Source organism: Pteropus alecto, unplaced genomic scaffold (assembly GCF_000325575.1).
Source record: "Pteropus alecto unplaced genomic scaffold, ASM32557v1 scaffold7, whole genome shotgun sequence".
NCBI classification, from domain to species: Eukaryota; Metazoa; Chordata; class Mammalia; order Chiroptera; family Pteropodidae; genus Pteropus; species Pteropus alecto.
In genome coordinates, this window is record NW_006494614.1 from 38,574,931 (window position 1) to 38,591,802 (window position 16,872).

General features: G+C 37.5%; 1 protein-coding gene across 2 annotated transcripts; it reads left to right on the forward strand.

Moving 5' to 3' along the window:
* The first annotated feature begins 3,105 nt into the window (after positions 1-3,105).
* On the forward strand, positions 3,106-14,467 carry ENPP5 (ectonucleotide pyrophosphatase/phosphodiesterase 5 (putative)). Of its 2 annotated transcripts, XM_025042832.1 has the most exons (5): positions 3,106-3,298; positions 3,649-3,727; positions 5,327-6,190; positions 8,378-8,554; positions 11,852-14,467. In XM_025042832.1, the coding sequence occupies exons 3-5, from the start codon at positions 5,362-5,364 to the stop codon at positions 12,277-12,279; spliced, it is 1,434 nt and encodes a 477-aa protein (XP_024898600.1). In that variant the 5' UTR covers positions 3,106-3,298; positions 3,649-3,727; positions 5,327-5,361; the 3' UTR covers positions 12,280-14,467. The 2 variants fall into 2 exon arrangements, with proteins under 2 accessions (XP_024898600.1, XP_006926542.1); XM_006926480.3 differs by lacking the exon at positions 3,649-3,727.
* Positions 14,468-16,872: the final 2,405 nt, after the last annotated feature.

Sequence of the window (16,872 nt, forward strand, 5' to 3'; positions counted from 1 at the left end):
ATATATATATATTTTTTTTTTTTTTTTAGGTCATCCCACACTCATGGTAAGTTTGCAGAATTACAATACCCATGATAAGCCAACATTTTTCAAAATAAATGGTGAGGTTAAACTTACTCCTTTGAAGTTTCTAAGAGACATGTTCTTTACAAAGAAATGAGAATGCAGTTTTGGCCTCTAATGTTTTCACCCCATACACCACAAATACATGTACGGTTTTGTACTTGCTTTCTTCTGAGAATACTTTTGAAATAGGCTTCACGCCAGATACCAAAAGACAACTCTGTCTCTGGCCTGCATTAGCACAACCTAGACTGATTAGTTTATCTATTCACAATTTATCTGTTCACGGTTGCAGGATATTTCAGGTTGTTTTTAGCTTTTAACGATTATGAATACAACTGTTACTAAAATTTGCTTATAAGTTTTTGAAAGAATACCTTTCTCATTTCTCCTGGCTAAATACTTAGGAGTGAAATTCCTGGATTGTATGATAAGTACATATTTAAATTTATAAGAAACTTCCAAACCGTTTTCCAAAGTGGCTATTCCATTCCCACCAGCAATGCATGGTAGTTGCAGTTGCTCTACATTCGTGTCATAGATGGTGTCAGTTTTCTTGATTTGAGCCATTTTGATAATAATTAAGGAATTTTTGATCTAGCCTGGGCTATAAAATGGAACATTCTGCTGGCTACATGCACTGAGTTGAATAATGTCCCTCTAAAATTCACATTTACCTGGAACCTCAGAATGTGACCTTGTTGAAAATAGAACCTCTGCAGATATAACTAGTTAAGTTTAGAGGTGGTCTTACTGGGTTAAAGTGGGCCTTAATTCCATGACTGATGGAAGCCTATGTGAAGACACAGAGACAAAGAGGACATCATATAACACTGGAGGCAACAATAAGCGCTATGCTGCAATAAACTAAGGAACACTAGAAACTACCAGAAGCTAGAAGAGACGGGAAGGATTCTTCCTTAAAGCAGAGCTCTGGAGGGAGTGTGGCCCTGGTGACACCTTGATTTCAGACTTCCAGCCTCTAAAACTGAGAGAATACATTTCTGTTGTTGTAAGCTAACCATTTTGTGGTAGTTTGTTACAGTAGCCCTAGGAAAATAATACACTATAAATATAATTTATAAAATACAATAATACAAAGAGGTTTATAAGGGTATAGTTGACTTACATAAGGCTTTCAGTGGATAAAATCATAATTATTTGTGTGAAGATATAGTTCTAATTAATATACATATATTCTTAGCAGCTAAATTACTGATAGACATAAAAATACCTGGACTAAGTCTTTGAATAATCTATAATTCATCTTTTTACTCATTGGACTGAACTTCTACTAATGAGTCCAAATCAGCGAAGACCTACTATTTATCAAGAATTAAGGTTCAGTCCAGAATCAAACCCAAAGGTTCCTAACGCATGGCTGATAAATATGTGAGACACACATTTTTCAGAATGTTCTATAAAGGATTAAGAGATACTTTCTTTTAGTTCAGTCATTTGTGGTATAATATATTATTGTGAACTTACAGATTTTTAAAATTGTAAAATTATTAGTTCATTTTCCCTATCATGCGGTTTTGAAAGTTTTGAAAACAAAATTTCTGTGGCAGAGCCAGTCTTGGCTATTTCATAAGGAACAGACCATATTTCAGTTTCAGCACAAACTTCTTCTGGCTCCTGAGGAAGAAAAAACTATTCTAAGATCCCAATTAGACTTCTTTAGGAAGGCAGAGGGATCCCCATCCCTACCCCAAAACCTGTGAAAAAAGTTGATTCTTCTGTCACTCCATTATTCAGAAAAAAAATTATTAGCCCAATGATAATTATATTAGTTCAATAATACAAAATAAAGGAAAAGCTACAGTCAATATCAGTTTGTGGCTTATGCTAACATAATTTGCTGAGTAGTTATTGCAATTGAACAGAAATTCAGGTAACAGGCGGGGCAGGAGGGGTGGTACAGATGTGTAAGCAGGATTTCATGTTTGTATAATCATTTTTCTATCTACACTATTTAAGCCTCATTTTTTCCCCCATTAGCAACATGAGTTACATTAACAAGCCCACCAATCGAACACTAGATATCATTATATGGAGCTCTGGGAAGTGCATGTGGCACTCACTGAGCCCCTCATGAGTCATCTTCCGAGTACTGTGGTTAACGGCTGTGCCATGCCTATTTTACAGGGGTAACTGGAGAATACAATCGTGCCTTCCACAAAAAGTTTGCAGAGCAAGGCAGTGCGTCATCTGAACAGAGTCCAGCAATGTTCAGTGACCTGTGTAAAAGGCCATTTTTCCTACCTCCACTCTCTAATCAGCATAAGCTGTTCTTTGAGTGTTTTAGGAGAACGTAAGGTTGGCCTATTTTAGGGGGGATAAGGTTTGATAATGTGGGACCACCCGTTCCAAGTTTGGGCAATTTCAAAGGACCAGGCTTTGGAGACTCGGAACGACCTGTACAATTTCACTGTCACTGGGTCTGACTAAACACAGAAACCAGCCTCCCTTTTAATCTCCATCCCACGTGTGGAAAACCATAAACTGAAGAGTGCCCAGATGCACAAACTAATAAAGAAAAAGAATTAAAGAAAATTTCGTTCCAAAGACATCCTGTAGTGTTCCTTAGGGTAAAGCCCAGGGTATGGTGTCACCAGTTTGTGATAAAAAAAAAAAACACACACACACACACACAAAAACACTTGAGAACAGATAAGAGAATAAAAGTAGTATTTAAGAAAAATAGTGAGCACACAAACCCCTGGGATCGCGCGTTACAGCCTCTCTGCATCGATGACTACAGCACTACTGCCCGTCTAGAAAAGGCACACTGCGGAAAGGCTTGGTGACCAGGCAGAGAGAAAACCTCAGCTAGGAGTCTTCGTCTCCTAGCCCCTCGAGTTTCCCAGCTGGGCCCGCGCAAGCCCTTTGCTCTGGAGGACATCGGCCCCCTCCATCCTCTAAACTCTGGCAGCGCCCACCCTGCTCCCGCTGATTGACAGGCCATGCAGCGACTCCCAGGAGCCCCCCAGAGATAACAATCTTTACTGTAGCCAATGAGGTCCAAGAGGCGGGGCCTGCAGCAGGGAGGCGGTGCTGGTCAGGTGCTCTGCTCCAAGGTTGCGTGCAGGTGTGCGGCTGCGGGTCCAAGAAGTGCCCTTCGCTCCCGACACCTCACGGCTATTGCCCTGGGTCTGCCGGAGGGAGCCTTCTCCAGATCTCCCCTCCCATTGCCCCAATCCAATGCGGACTGACCCACCCGGTCGCTACGAAGGTAAGAGTCCAGGGGAGTGGGCAGATTGCCTCCAGGGGACCCACACGACTCCTGTGGGTTCCCCAAAACTCTCCCCCAGTTACACTGCGCACGCGCACGCGCGGGCGCGCACACGCGCGCGCGCACACACACACACACACACACACACACACACACACACCACATTAGGACATCTGTCGGCCTCGGTGGGCGTACCCTACGCTGCGACCCTTCCCAGTGGCTAGGATGGAATGCCTGTGGAGAAGATGGGGCGAAACATCGCCCCCTTTTTGACGTCTATTCGTTCTACACACACATACTCCTCCTCCACTTTCCCTATTCTTCGCGTTCTTGGCGCCCCTTCCCTACAGATTTACAAGGCTGTCTGTGGGGGAAGGATTGCAGTGGAGGAGGAATTGGAAAACAGCCCAGTGAATTCTGGACCCAGAGGTAGGGATTCCGCCGCACTGTGCAGTATTTTTTTGTATGAAAAAGAAAGAAATCTGAGATTTCTTTCATCCCACCCCCACCTTTGTTTATTGCTTCATGTAATGGATGTGATAACGTTGGTTCTGCTTACCAAACATTCCTAAGCTTTAGACAACACTTAGCTTTTGTTTTCCTTTGTTTTGCTTACCATAGCTGCTGAACGATTTACTTAGAGGAAAATCAGGTGTTTCAAATAGTCGATTCTTTTTCTAGTCTTATATTTGATTCATATTAGTCTTGTCTTAGGAAGGTGAAGGAGCGGGAGAATGAGGGAGGAACCACCATCTTCATCCACATATGTTAGTAAATATATTTGCATTTCCCTACTGGAACTGATTGTTAATGTTCCTTCGAATTGGAAACATTATTGCCATTGGAGAATTTTTTAAATTTAATTTTGAACGATTGTCTGGAGACCAATACCTAAGACAATTTCAGTTTAAGTGATGTTCTAGGTATGGTGAAATCATGATTTAAAAATAAACAGTACAGAATTATTGGACAGGAAAAGGAGAGAACAATAGATTTGCAAGTCCTATGAGAATTGACAAAATTTACTTATGTATTGTTTCTTCATATTGCCTCTTATTAGCTTTCTTGAATAGAATAAAAACTTTTTTAGAAATATACGGAAATTTTTTAAAAGACCAATAACCTTGGTCCAAAGACATTATTTAACCTGGGAAGTGCCTTTTCTACAGGTATCACTGACAAGATTCAATGTAACAAATTTTGACATTAGGAAGGTCAACATCAAATTTCAAAATTGGGTTTCTGTTTATACTTAGTTGAGAATCTGTTTAGAGAAGGCTGTGACTTGATTATTAAATGAATGTAGATTACACTTCACAAATACATTTGAATGTCACAAATTTGATGTCACTTCAAGAAACCAAGTTCATTTATTTTTTCCTCTCTAGTAACACCTCTAACCATGATAAACCAAACATAAGCCTTGGCTTTGAAAAAGCCAAGGTACACACACACACACACACACACACACACACACACATACGTATTAAATATATATGGACATATATATTTAAAAGCATTATTGGATTTGCTAATGGTACTTCCTTGTTGCTAGGTTCCTACAGTTGGTCTAACCACAATGATACCTATGTTCACAGGTATTTTTCACTTGGAATCTATATGATTTTATTAACCAATGTGACCCCATTAATTTTAATAAATATATAGAGATATGTTCACAGGTCTTTGGCTACAGAAGTCTGAGTCAATCTGAAAATGTTTCTAAAAAGTCATATGTAAATTATGTCATATTTTAAAATGATATTTGGAAGCTTATTTAAATAATTCCTTTGAGGAATGTTTTGATTTTTGATAAATTCTTGGAAAGTTTTTAATGCAACAAAACTTCTTAGCTTTATTATGCAGGTAGCCCCAGGTCTGTTGTTTAAGATGGAGTTCTACGACATGATCCTTTTGGGCTATAATTTATGATATAACTGGGATTACTAAGCATCATCGCTCTCAGTTTTGGGTAAAGTACACAAAACAAAATTATTGTTACTAATTTATATATTTTTTTTTATACAGATCATCTTACATTGAACTGATCAAGTACTTTGAATATGACTTCAAAACTCCTCTTGGAGGCCTTCATACTTGCTGCATTAACACTTTCAATTACATTTTCTCTTTCACCAGACCAGCAAAAGGTTCTACTAGTTTCATTTGATGGATTCCGTTGGGATTACTTATATAGAGTTCCGACACCCCATTTTCATTATATTATGAAATATGGTGTTCATGTGAAGCAAGTTACTAATATTTTTATTACGAAGACCTACCCTAACCATTATACTTTGGTAACTGGCCTCTTTGCAGAGAATCATGGGATTGTTGCAAATGACATGTTCGATCCTATTCTGAACAAATCTTTCTCCTTGGATAACATGAATATTTATGATTCTGAGTTTTGGGAAGAAGCAACTCCAATATGGGTCACAAATCAGAGGGCAGGACATACTAGTGGTGCAGCCATGTGGCCTGGAACAGATGTAAAAATACATGAGAGCTTTCCTACTCACTACATGCTTTACAACGAGTCAGTTTCATTTGAAGATAGAGTTGCCAAAATTATTGAATGGTTTACATCAAAAGAGCCCATAAATCTTGGTCTTCTCTATTGGGAAGATCCTGATGACATGGGCCACCATTTGGGACCTGACAGTCCACTCATGGGACCTGTCATTTCAGATATTGACAACAAGTTAGGATACCTTATACAAATGCTGAAAAACGCCAAGTTATGGAACACTCTCAACCTAGTTATCACAAGTGACCACGGAATGACCCAGTGTTCTGAGGAAAGAGTAATAGAACTTGACCAATATCTGGATAAAGACCACTATATCCTGATTGACCAATCTCCAGTAGCAGCCATCTTGCCAAAAGAAGGTAAGTCTGACAGAGTGGTGGTCTGAGACTTGGTCTGCGCATGCCCAGTGCCATTGAGTGGGGAATTTTTTTTTCTATGCCTTTAAAGTATGCTTGCTCGTGTCATGGTAATAGTATGGAATTTAATATTCAGACTCTGAAAAGATAAAATCTCACTCTTTTTTTTTTCTTTCTTTTGTTACCGAACTGAACTTGGGTTCTCTTCTTGGTGAGCAGGGAATCAGATATTACACCAAGAGTGATTGCCACACAAAACAAAATTTATTTGCAGCAGATAAAAAGCCTATAGGGGATACTTTCCAAAGCTGTGGTTCCTGGAAGCGGAGAGCCCCTGTGCTTTTATCCTGTCAATTAATACATATTCATGATGGAAATTTTCATCATAGCATGTAAGGGGGTGGTGTTGAGTTGACACAGGCGCAGAAGGAAGCAGGTCATGCCTCTTCATGGGCACATGTTCAGAAAATAGTATCCAAACTCCTCCCAAATGTGGGGATTTTACTATTATAATGAGCTCCTGGTCACCTTAAATTCATAATAGCTACCCTAAGCAGTTTGAGCCAGTTCTTTTCTTGCTTCTTTTGGGGGTATCTGCAGGTGCTTATCTGAAGGAACCAGCTAAGCATACAGGATGCCCCATATTTTCCCTGGAAAATATGCTAACAGGATATTATTTGCTCTAACCACCAACCTGATGGTATCACTTGGAGTCTAATTTTTCACTCTTTGCTAGAATATTGCAATTGATGCTCTCTATGTATTTAACTATTTGGAATCATCAAATATGATGAAAATGACAGCTTTCCTTCTCAGAAAACTTGAGATGGGTCGATACATACAAAATTTGCATGCAATTACAGTTATTTCAGGCCCTAAATCTTTCTATAGAGCCTTAGTTAGGCCCTGCTCCATTAGAAAGCAATGGAGTGTGGGAAGGAAAAAGCTTTGGTCAATGTGAAATTTCTTTTTCTTACGTATAAGTAGAGGAAGTAATAATACCTTGAACTTTTTATAAACCTCTCCTGTAAGCCTCATACCTGTCACCTACATGTTACATCCCCAGATCTCAATGTATGTGCAGAGCAAGACTCAGGCCTGCTCTTCTGACTTTTATTTTATCACCTCCTAGGGCTGGCTAGGTGTCAAATGAGAGAACAGTTTTTGGAAAGCTGAATACTTCACAAATGAGAGTTCTGTCCCTCCTAGGGGAATTAAGAGGATCATAGAAAACTGAATGTTAAAATATGCATGTCCACCTACACGTAAACTTTTCAACAAATTCGATATAAACCAGCAAGCTTTTTGTTTTTTAAGAAAATCACATTAACTCTTCCATTTTCCTTATAAAATTGGTATGGTGTTGCCTTATGTGGGAGGCAGGGAGGAACCCCCACCAAATAGATTTGAAAAACAAGAAAAGGAGTGACTATGGTACCCAGGTTTACTGCATTTGAAGTTATAGAGAGTACGTTTATAACACCTCCAGGGTTTTAAAAAACTTTTCTGTTATAGTCTGCTTTCCACCTCTAGGCCTTTCCCAGCCCTCACTCTCCACTTTTCATATTTTCTTACCTAGAGATTCTCTACTTTGCACTCCTAACTACCAATGTAACTCTTAGTTTGGGTATTGCAATGCCCTAGACATTTTACTTAGCACCTAAGTATGTACATGACTAATTAGTGTGTGTGTGTGTGTGTGTGTGTGTGTGCCACCTCTAGGCCTTTCCCAGCCCTCACTCTCCACTTTTCATATTTTCTTACCTAGAGATTCTCTACTTTGCACTCCTAACTACCAATGTAACTCTTAGTTTGGGTATTGAAATGCCCCAGACATTTTACTTAGCACCTAAATATGTACATGACTAATTAGTACGTGTGTGTGTGTGTGTGTGTGTGTGATTAAGACATCTCAAATTAGAGATTTCTGGTTCTAGAAAATGTTCTCTTAATTCTATACAGTGAACTTACTTACAAGAGAAGATGAATTATTTCTGTTTCTCCTTTCAAGATTCTTTCCTCAAGATGGGAGTTCCAAAGTGTCTGGCTATATTTCATTGTGTGTAGCTTGCTGGCTTTTTACTTCAATGGAGTGTCAGCATTGATTGACCTCTATTGCCATGATTGTTTCTTTGATTGTGACTGCGAGTGTCTTATTCTGAATGCCTCATGTTCTCCCTTCTCTTTTAGGTAAATTTGATGAAGTCTATGAAGCACTAGCTCATGCTCATCCTAATCTTACTGTTTACAAAAAAGAAGAGATTCCAGAAAGATGGCACTACAAATATAATAATAGAATTCAACCAATCATAGTAGTGGCTGACGAAGGGTGGTATATTTTACAGAATAAGTCAGATGACTTTTTGTGTGAGTATATTACAGTATTGCTTTTCATTCTGCATCTTCGTTTGCTAAAGTGTGTGCTATGGATGATACAGCCAGCCATTTATTTTCCCGTTGAATAACTAGTATCATACATTAATAGCAAATTTAAGATTCTTGGAGCTTTAAAAAGAGGTAAACTCCTAAAAGTGAAATATTTACTTCTTTTGAAGCCATTAGACCAAAAATATGCACAGTGACCTATATGGCTAATTATAATCATTATGTTCTTGAGAAAAACATAACTGACATTTATAAATTGAATTATTCTGTATCTGTTTTATATTCTGACTTCATAAGAATTTAATCTCTATTTTTATTCGAAATTGCAGCTTTCTAGTTTGTTTGTTTTTTTCTCCCTTCTGGTTTTACCAAATATAGGCCAGCTTTGATCCTTGGAAACATTTCTAAAAAGAAGTGAATGTCATGGAGAATAATAATATATCAAGATGTGTTTTCCTAATACCTAGTAATATAATTTTGGAGATATTGCCACTGATTAAATTTAGAATATGATGGAACTTCCTTTTAAAATTCAAACACACAAAATAAGGCAAAAAGAAATAATTTTCTCTTTTTATAAATAGCTTTGGAAAAATCATGCCCAGTATTTTTCTTATTGTGTCTGCCATTTGCATATTTGCTCTCAAGCTCCCTGCCCTTTCTCTGCTCTACTTTGTGTCACCAATGACAAACCCTACAGACTAAATTCCCCAGGCTCCTTTGCAAACTGGTTTCTGGTTAGGTTTGACTTATGGAAAAAGACCCTGGCAGAAATTTGAAAGCCAAGAGGAAGGGAGAAGCTGGGGTATTTGTCCTCAGGCTATGTCTCTAATGATGGCTTCATTTCTTCTGTGATCTCAGCTCCATGTGGACAGTGTCTTTCTCTATGGCCTCAGCTCCTTCTAAGTGGCCCTGTCTTTTGGGCTCTGGTACCACCACCTCTTCCTCTGTCACTCCATCCCTGGGGGCCGTACAGGCTCTCACTGTTCCTAATCACTGAATAAGCTCATCCCATGTTTGCTTCTCATCTCTTCAACCCTTTTATAACTAGTCCCCACATTAAATTCCCTCTATTAGACTACCTGGCATGAGTTTCCTGATCGATTTAGGTAATAGTATGCACTACTGATCAGGTCACTGGAACTTGTTTCTACTCTGTTACTTGAATATTGAAGGAATCACATTGTGTATATATCAAAGACCAATGCACTCCCCCCCACCCCCCGCCACAAATGCTTTTTTTGGGCATTGGTCCTTGATATATATTAAGATGTACAAAAATGTCCCTTTAAGTAGAACTGGGTTCCTATCGTGTTAATTGGGGAAAAGAAAAGCGGTTGCCTGACAATGGCACTTGTAATATGTATATAAGTCATAGTGATAGATTATGTCATATAATTTCTATAGGTACATGGTTCCTGGTTCTTAAACTGGTTTTAAATACAGATAATGATCTTCAAACCAATATTTAATCACACCAGGGGAACTGTTTTAAGAAGAACTTTAAAAATGATTTCTTTGGCCATGAGAATAATTGCCACTTTTTCGTGTATCATGCAGGTAGCTCCTATGCTAGATGGGCTACTCAAAACTTCACAGTTAAAATGAATGTAAGGGGCTCTCTTGAAATTTGGTTTGGTGAGCTACAAATATACAATGGATCAGTGAAATCTATTTTTGACAGAAAACCTAATGCTCCTATTTACATTATGTTCATTTATTCAACAACATACTAACCACTGCAGTCCTCCTCAGCCTGATTTCTGCAAGAGATTAAGCTCTAATGTCCAAAAGCAGCAGTTCTCTAAATGTGTTCCCTGGGTCCGCAGCATCCAAACCACTTGGGAACTTACTAGGAATGTAAATTATTTTGCCCAACCCAGACCTGAATTAAAAACTGTGAGAGTAGGGCCCAGCGATCTGTTTTTACATGTCCCCCTCGCCCCAGCAGTCTCAGACACATTGAAGTTTGAGAACCACTGCCCTAGGCATCCCTTATTAAATATTGTCTACTGGATCAAGCATTTATGCTAGGGGCTACCACTTCAAAACATGGGAAAGGTTTTATAAGTCATAATGACTTCATTTCAAATCTAATTTTCTAGTAAAAAGTGAGATATAAGAGAATTATCTTATATCTAAGGGTCTAGATACCAACTTATAGAAATGAACATAGCAATCACTCAATCAATTACAAATTATATAATGGCATATTTCCCAGTGTTAATGTTAGCAATTAACTAAATAGAATAGCACAGTACCCTGGCAGATAATTATAAATGAGTTCATAAATCCAGCATTATTTTTCCTTGAATAAATTTGAAAGAATCATGGCATTTAGAAAGACTTCTTTAGTTGGATTTGGCCAGGCATATTTGGAATTACTTTGAGGAGATGACCATGGGTCAGTTTATGACTTTCGGAAAAATTGATTTAGGATTTTTTTTAATGTTCTGTTCCCATTGCATATTTCTCTGTAGTGGTATAGGTACTAGAGACTGATTTGCTAGTCATTGTTCTCACCACCTTTAAAATAAAGACTGTCGGTTTTCTTAGGTTGCCATCTTAGCTGCAGTAGCTCCTTCCCCTTTGCACCCTGATATTATGCTAGGCACACATGCCTTTAAAATGTAGCTTTTATTATTCAGGAGTTTTCATCCTTCAATTTTGTATCACTTGATAAGTCAGAAAACTCCTCAAGTTTCTATTTTATTTGTATCTGTACTAAAGCACACAATGCTAAGTTGGATCCTGATTTGAACCACCAAAGTCAGGATTTTACCCACAAGTCTTGACCTTTATTTTTCAGTAGTGGATTGTAGCTGTCACTAGAGGTTTGGTTTTTGTGATGTCTTTTGTTTTTCTTTTTTATTGTTTTTCTCCTTTTGTTAGTAATTATGAATTCATTATCTTCATGACTAAAGAGCAATAATCTTTAGAACAATAATTGGAACATAGTAGTTACCTATTTGCTATTAGTTTACCTGCCACCAAAAACAAATTAGTTTTATTTTCCCCTGACTTGTCTCAGCTTTGCTCTTTACCTTTCTTCCTCTGCTGCTTGGCCTTTGAAAAAGATCTGTGATCATTTGACTTTTCACTTCCTGAAATGAATTGTGATGTTGACAACAGCAAAGATTGTCTTTAAATGATTATTTTATTTTAAAAGTCGAATTGGATAGAATTTGTGTTGACTTGTTCAGACTTTGACAATACAACAATTATTTCATCTTAATGCCTTCTGGCTGGCTAACTTATTCATGCATTTTATCTTTACAGTAGGCAACCACGGTTATGACAATGCATTAGCAGAAATGCATCCAATATTTTTAGCCCACGGTCCTGCCTTCAAAAAGAATTTTACAAAAGAAGCCATGAACTCCACAGATCTTTATCCACTGCTCTGCCACCTCCTCAATATCACTTCCATGCCACATAACGGATCACTGAAGAATGTCCAGGATCTTCTCAGTTCAGCAGCTCCAAGACCAATTCCTTACACACAGAGTCCTACGCTCCTCCATGGTAGTGTCAAACCAAGAAAATATGAGCAAGAGGAGTCGTATGCTTATTTCATAGGGATCTCTCTTGGTAGCATTATAGTTATTGTATTTTTTATAGTTTTCATTAAACATTTAATTTGCAGTCAAATACCTGCCTTACCAGATATGCAGGCTGAAATAGCTCAACCATTATTACAAGCCTAATGCTACTCTGAAGTGGAGATGGCCTAATTATGGCAGTGCTTAAAGGTTTCAATTTCTAGGAAACCACTTTCAGACATTTGCACAGACCAATGAGCAGTTACATGCATATACAGACACAGCCTGCCCCTCTCTTTCTCTCTCTCTCTCTCTCTCACACACACACACACACACACACACACTTGCACACACACACAAACACATACACACAAACACACACTCACACAGGAATACACACAAATGCACCAAAATACATATATCTGCAAATAATTAAAAATGTGGAATTATGTTTCCATTTTCCTTTCTGGTCCAGGGGTAGATAAGATCCTGCTTTATTTGTACTTGGCACATATAATGTATATATTTAGTAACTTTGCACTATTTAAAGTATATATTGCACTTTAAATTACTCTCCTAATGGGTACTTTTATGTGAAATGCACTTTATTGACAACTATCCTATAACTTGATTGAAAAAGACAACTATTTGCACCCATGTCACAGAATACTTGTTATTTGTCATTCAAACCGAATGAAATTCTAATAATTCCTGATTAATATAGAAATCTATCTCTTTAAAGTGGGAGAGCAAGAAAAAGTGAAAACTGTTGAAAATTAAATTTGTACATTAAATTTTGGAGAGACGCATTCCTAACAGCAGGACGAATCTATGGGCATTCCTTGTCATATTTCTTTCCAAAGGACATGGGTTTTCATTTTATTTTCCCCAAAAGATTCAATTACTGACACATTTATTCTAAATATATTGTTTCTGTCATAAAATCATGCGGCTGTATTTCCTGATTGGTCATTTTACTCTAATTTTTATAACACCATAAATATACATTTCCCTCTGTAGTCCAGCAGTGGCCTGGATATTAGAGATAAGACATGATCTCAGCAATGTTTTCTCTTGTTCTATAATTATTTGCTTCTTTGAAAACTAAATCACTATTAATCACATTAAAAGTTAAATTAGGTAAAAACAATGTTTGTTTTCTTTCTGGTAACTCATAGTAACAGAGCACAAGCATCTTTTAGATACAAATATTTGAAGATCCAGACTTGCAAGAGAGCATAAACTCAAAGTGTAGGCCACTCAATCCTTGTAGAGCTTGGGGGAAAAATTAGGCCCATAGTACACAGTGTACCCAGAACAGTGCTGAAGGGTGCATAATAGCAAAAACTAGCAAAATAACTCCTAGAAGTAACAGGTGTTGAAATAAGAAGAGCTGAGATTGTAGCTTTGTTTAATGAAATATTGGAACACCTGCTCCCCAGGTGCTCAGTGGAATCAAAGATGAATCCAAGTTCACAAATAGTCTTTTCCTTCTCGGTAGTTTTTCACCTGCCTGGTCATTTCAGCTCCTCTCATTCCAACCTAGAGGACCTTTTAAGTAGCCGGGTTGGAGAGAGGGAGATGTTACCTACGGTTTCTTAGAAGAAAGAAGAAGCCTCAGAAAGAACAGTTTTCTTTGAGGAAAGTAGAAGCCAGTTTATAGACACATGGCCCATAGAAAGTACTGTGATTTCATGTATATTTATATATCAACTGACTAATTGGAAAAGTGGAAAAGGCATTTCAGAAAGAAAGGATAACTTAGATTTAAAGAATAAAAATGGCATGGTTAAAAATACAATTGAATGTAAGTGCTTCCTAAAATGAGGTGGCTTAATTATTTTTAAAATGATACCAGTAAAAAATGTTAGCACCTCATTCTCATTTTATGATATAACCTCTTAATAGGATAGAATGGAATCACTGAAAATAAACTATGGATTCAAAAGCTGAGAAGTTAGATGGTAGGTAGCAAACTCCTCAAGAAATCTGAACTCTAGATTAGACATTCTAGAATATGACCAGTCACATTGGCTTGCTTTGTAGCTATGAACTTACCTGTGTGATTGAGATGCCAATATAACAACTAAAAGATAAAATTTGTCTACTTAAAAGCATTACTATTCAAGTGCTATCTGTACATTTAAATTAATTGTTTCATTAAATTCATTTCAGAAGGTGCTATTACCTTAGATGAAAGTAAATTCTGTAACTTTGGTGAAATCATTAAAATTCTGATAGTAAGCTTTTATTATTGAATGGTTTCTTCTATTTACAGAAACTTATTTTCCTGTAAATATCAGCAGGAGAGTTTACCTGAAGGAAAATAAAATTTTAAACTTTGCTGTGAAAATCTAGTCACTTATCATCCTTTGATAGCTTTTTTGTTGTTTTGATTTTACCTGCATGCATGTCTTCATGCTCATACTTTGTATACAGTGAACAAAAATTAGCACATAGATGTAAAATTTAGGCTAGCTAATCTTACTAATTGAAAATAATTTTAAAAAGGTCAGAGGAATGGAGTTCTCCCCAGCTCACCCTTTTTGCTCAACATCTTCCATCAGCTATTTTGTACAATTAATTGATAAAATTTTTTTCTTATTCAGTGTGTTTTGCAATTTCTCCCTTTATCACCTGCCATTTAACTTTAAAATTGCTGAAAATGAATGAATAAATAAATTTAAAATTGCTTTTCAGGGGGTGGCTCCATAGTGTAGTGGTTAGTACATCTGCTTTGCATGCAGAAGGTCCTGGGTTCGCATCCCAGGTGAAGCCACAGACCATATCACAGGGGTGCCAGGCCCAGGGGCGCCAGGCCCTGGGAGGCAGGCCCACACCAAGAGCATGTGGGGAGGGAGGGGATAGCCTGCCTTTAGAGATCCAGTTCTAAAGGGGAAACGGCAACATCCATGGGTCAGGGGTGGAAGTGGGGCAGGGGGAAATAAAGAGGGGGAAAAAATTGCTTTTCAAAATGCTTTCTGACCTCTTAAGGTAAAACTAGGATCCTATTATTAATTTCAGTTTCTTAAAAGAAGCTATCATTTCTAGAAAATCCAATAAAGATCCTAGTTCTTCTAGTTCTGATTTTTTTCAGCTATCCATTAAGAGTGACAAACTCAAGAGGCACAGAGCCAGGGACCATTCAACCCCCTGATTAAACAAGGGCTCTTAAAAGCTGTGAAGTGACTTTCATGACATAATTATTAGTGCCAGCCGGTGTCGGGATCCAGGTATCTTGATCCATTTTGGTGGTTAGGACATCAACATAATGACCTCTGAGGAGACACAATTCAGCCCATAATGGGCAGGTAATGCAAAACAAAAACAATAAAAGCTCCTGGAAAAAAATGAGAAGCTGTACAAGAAAATGCATTGACATAATATTCCATTGTCATTCAAAAAGGTTGTCAGGGTTGCTGTTGAGAATTCTTTTGTCAATTTCTCTCTCTCCCCCTTTTCCTCCTCCTCCTACCCCAAATTTTACACTAAGAGAGATACCCCATTTGTCACTCATGGTTCCCTTTCATTTTAAATGCTCATATCTTTTTTAGTCTAACAAGTTCTCATAGTTTATTTTAGTTTATAGTTTCCTTAAATCCTTTTTCTGTTTACCCTTTTTGGCGTGCCTATTAGTTGGATGTTGAACCTTCTGAATTGGTTGATTGTTCATCTCAGTATCTTCTAGCTCTTCTTTCTGTTACACCATTTGAGATACTCCATCTCCAAGGCTTAGCCCTTTAATTTTTTTTACATATTTAAAGTTTTTATTTTTCAAAGTGTTTTTTGTTCTGTTTCTTCGTAATATGTATTGTTATTTTAACTTTTATTGAAGTAAAACATTCAGAAAGTATACAAATAGTAAATGTGGCCAATTACTAATAAATGAGCAAATTCAGGTAACTTTACTTTAGAAAATAGAAGATAGAACATGACCAGCACACCAGAAAGACCCCTTTAAGACTCTTCCCAGTCACTACCTCCTCCCTCCTGCTTACAGGTAACCCTATCCTGACTAGGAACACAATAGAAGTTTCCTCTATTTTTAAATTTTATCTAAACGGAATCATACAGTATATATATTTTCTCTCTCAAGATTATGTGAGATTCATCCATGTTCTGTGTGTAGCAGTGGTTTATTTTCAGTGCTTCATGAAATTATATGAATAGACCACAATTTATGTATTGTTTTTGGATATTTGGATCATTTCCAGTTTGATGTTACTAGAAGTAATGCTGTGATGAGCATTGTTTTACATGTCTTTTGATGTATATGTGTATACATTTTTTGTCAGATATATTATATGGATCTACTGTTTAACCTGGGTTTTCCCCAAATCAGAGTCTGAGACAAAGGCTTGTTATGCAGGCAATTTATTTGTAAAGTGATCCCAAGAAGCAAGCATGAGGGACAGAGCATGAAAGAGAGATGCAGAGAAAGCATATACATATATAAGTTAGAGAATTGGCCACTGTTATGAGTGACTGGTGCTTAATCCCACGGGGCCTTTAGAGGAACCTTATGAAATGTATCTCAGAACTGACTGTCTGAGCAATGGAAGAAGGAAGCAAAGCATGTATCCACTTCCAAACCCACATGGATATTAACTCCAAGTACTTCTAATAGTACATGCACAAATGCCAAGTGTGATATCAGGCATCCAATGTCATAGTGTCTGGGCCAGAAAGAAAGAGACTAATCATTGTTAGGTTGCATCTGTGGGAAGCTGGTTTAAACCAGGATAAATTGGAATAAGG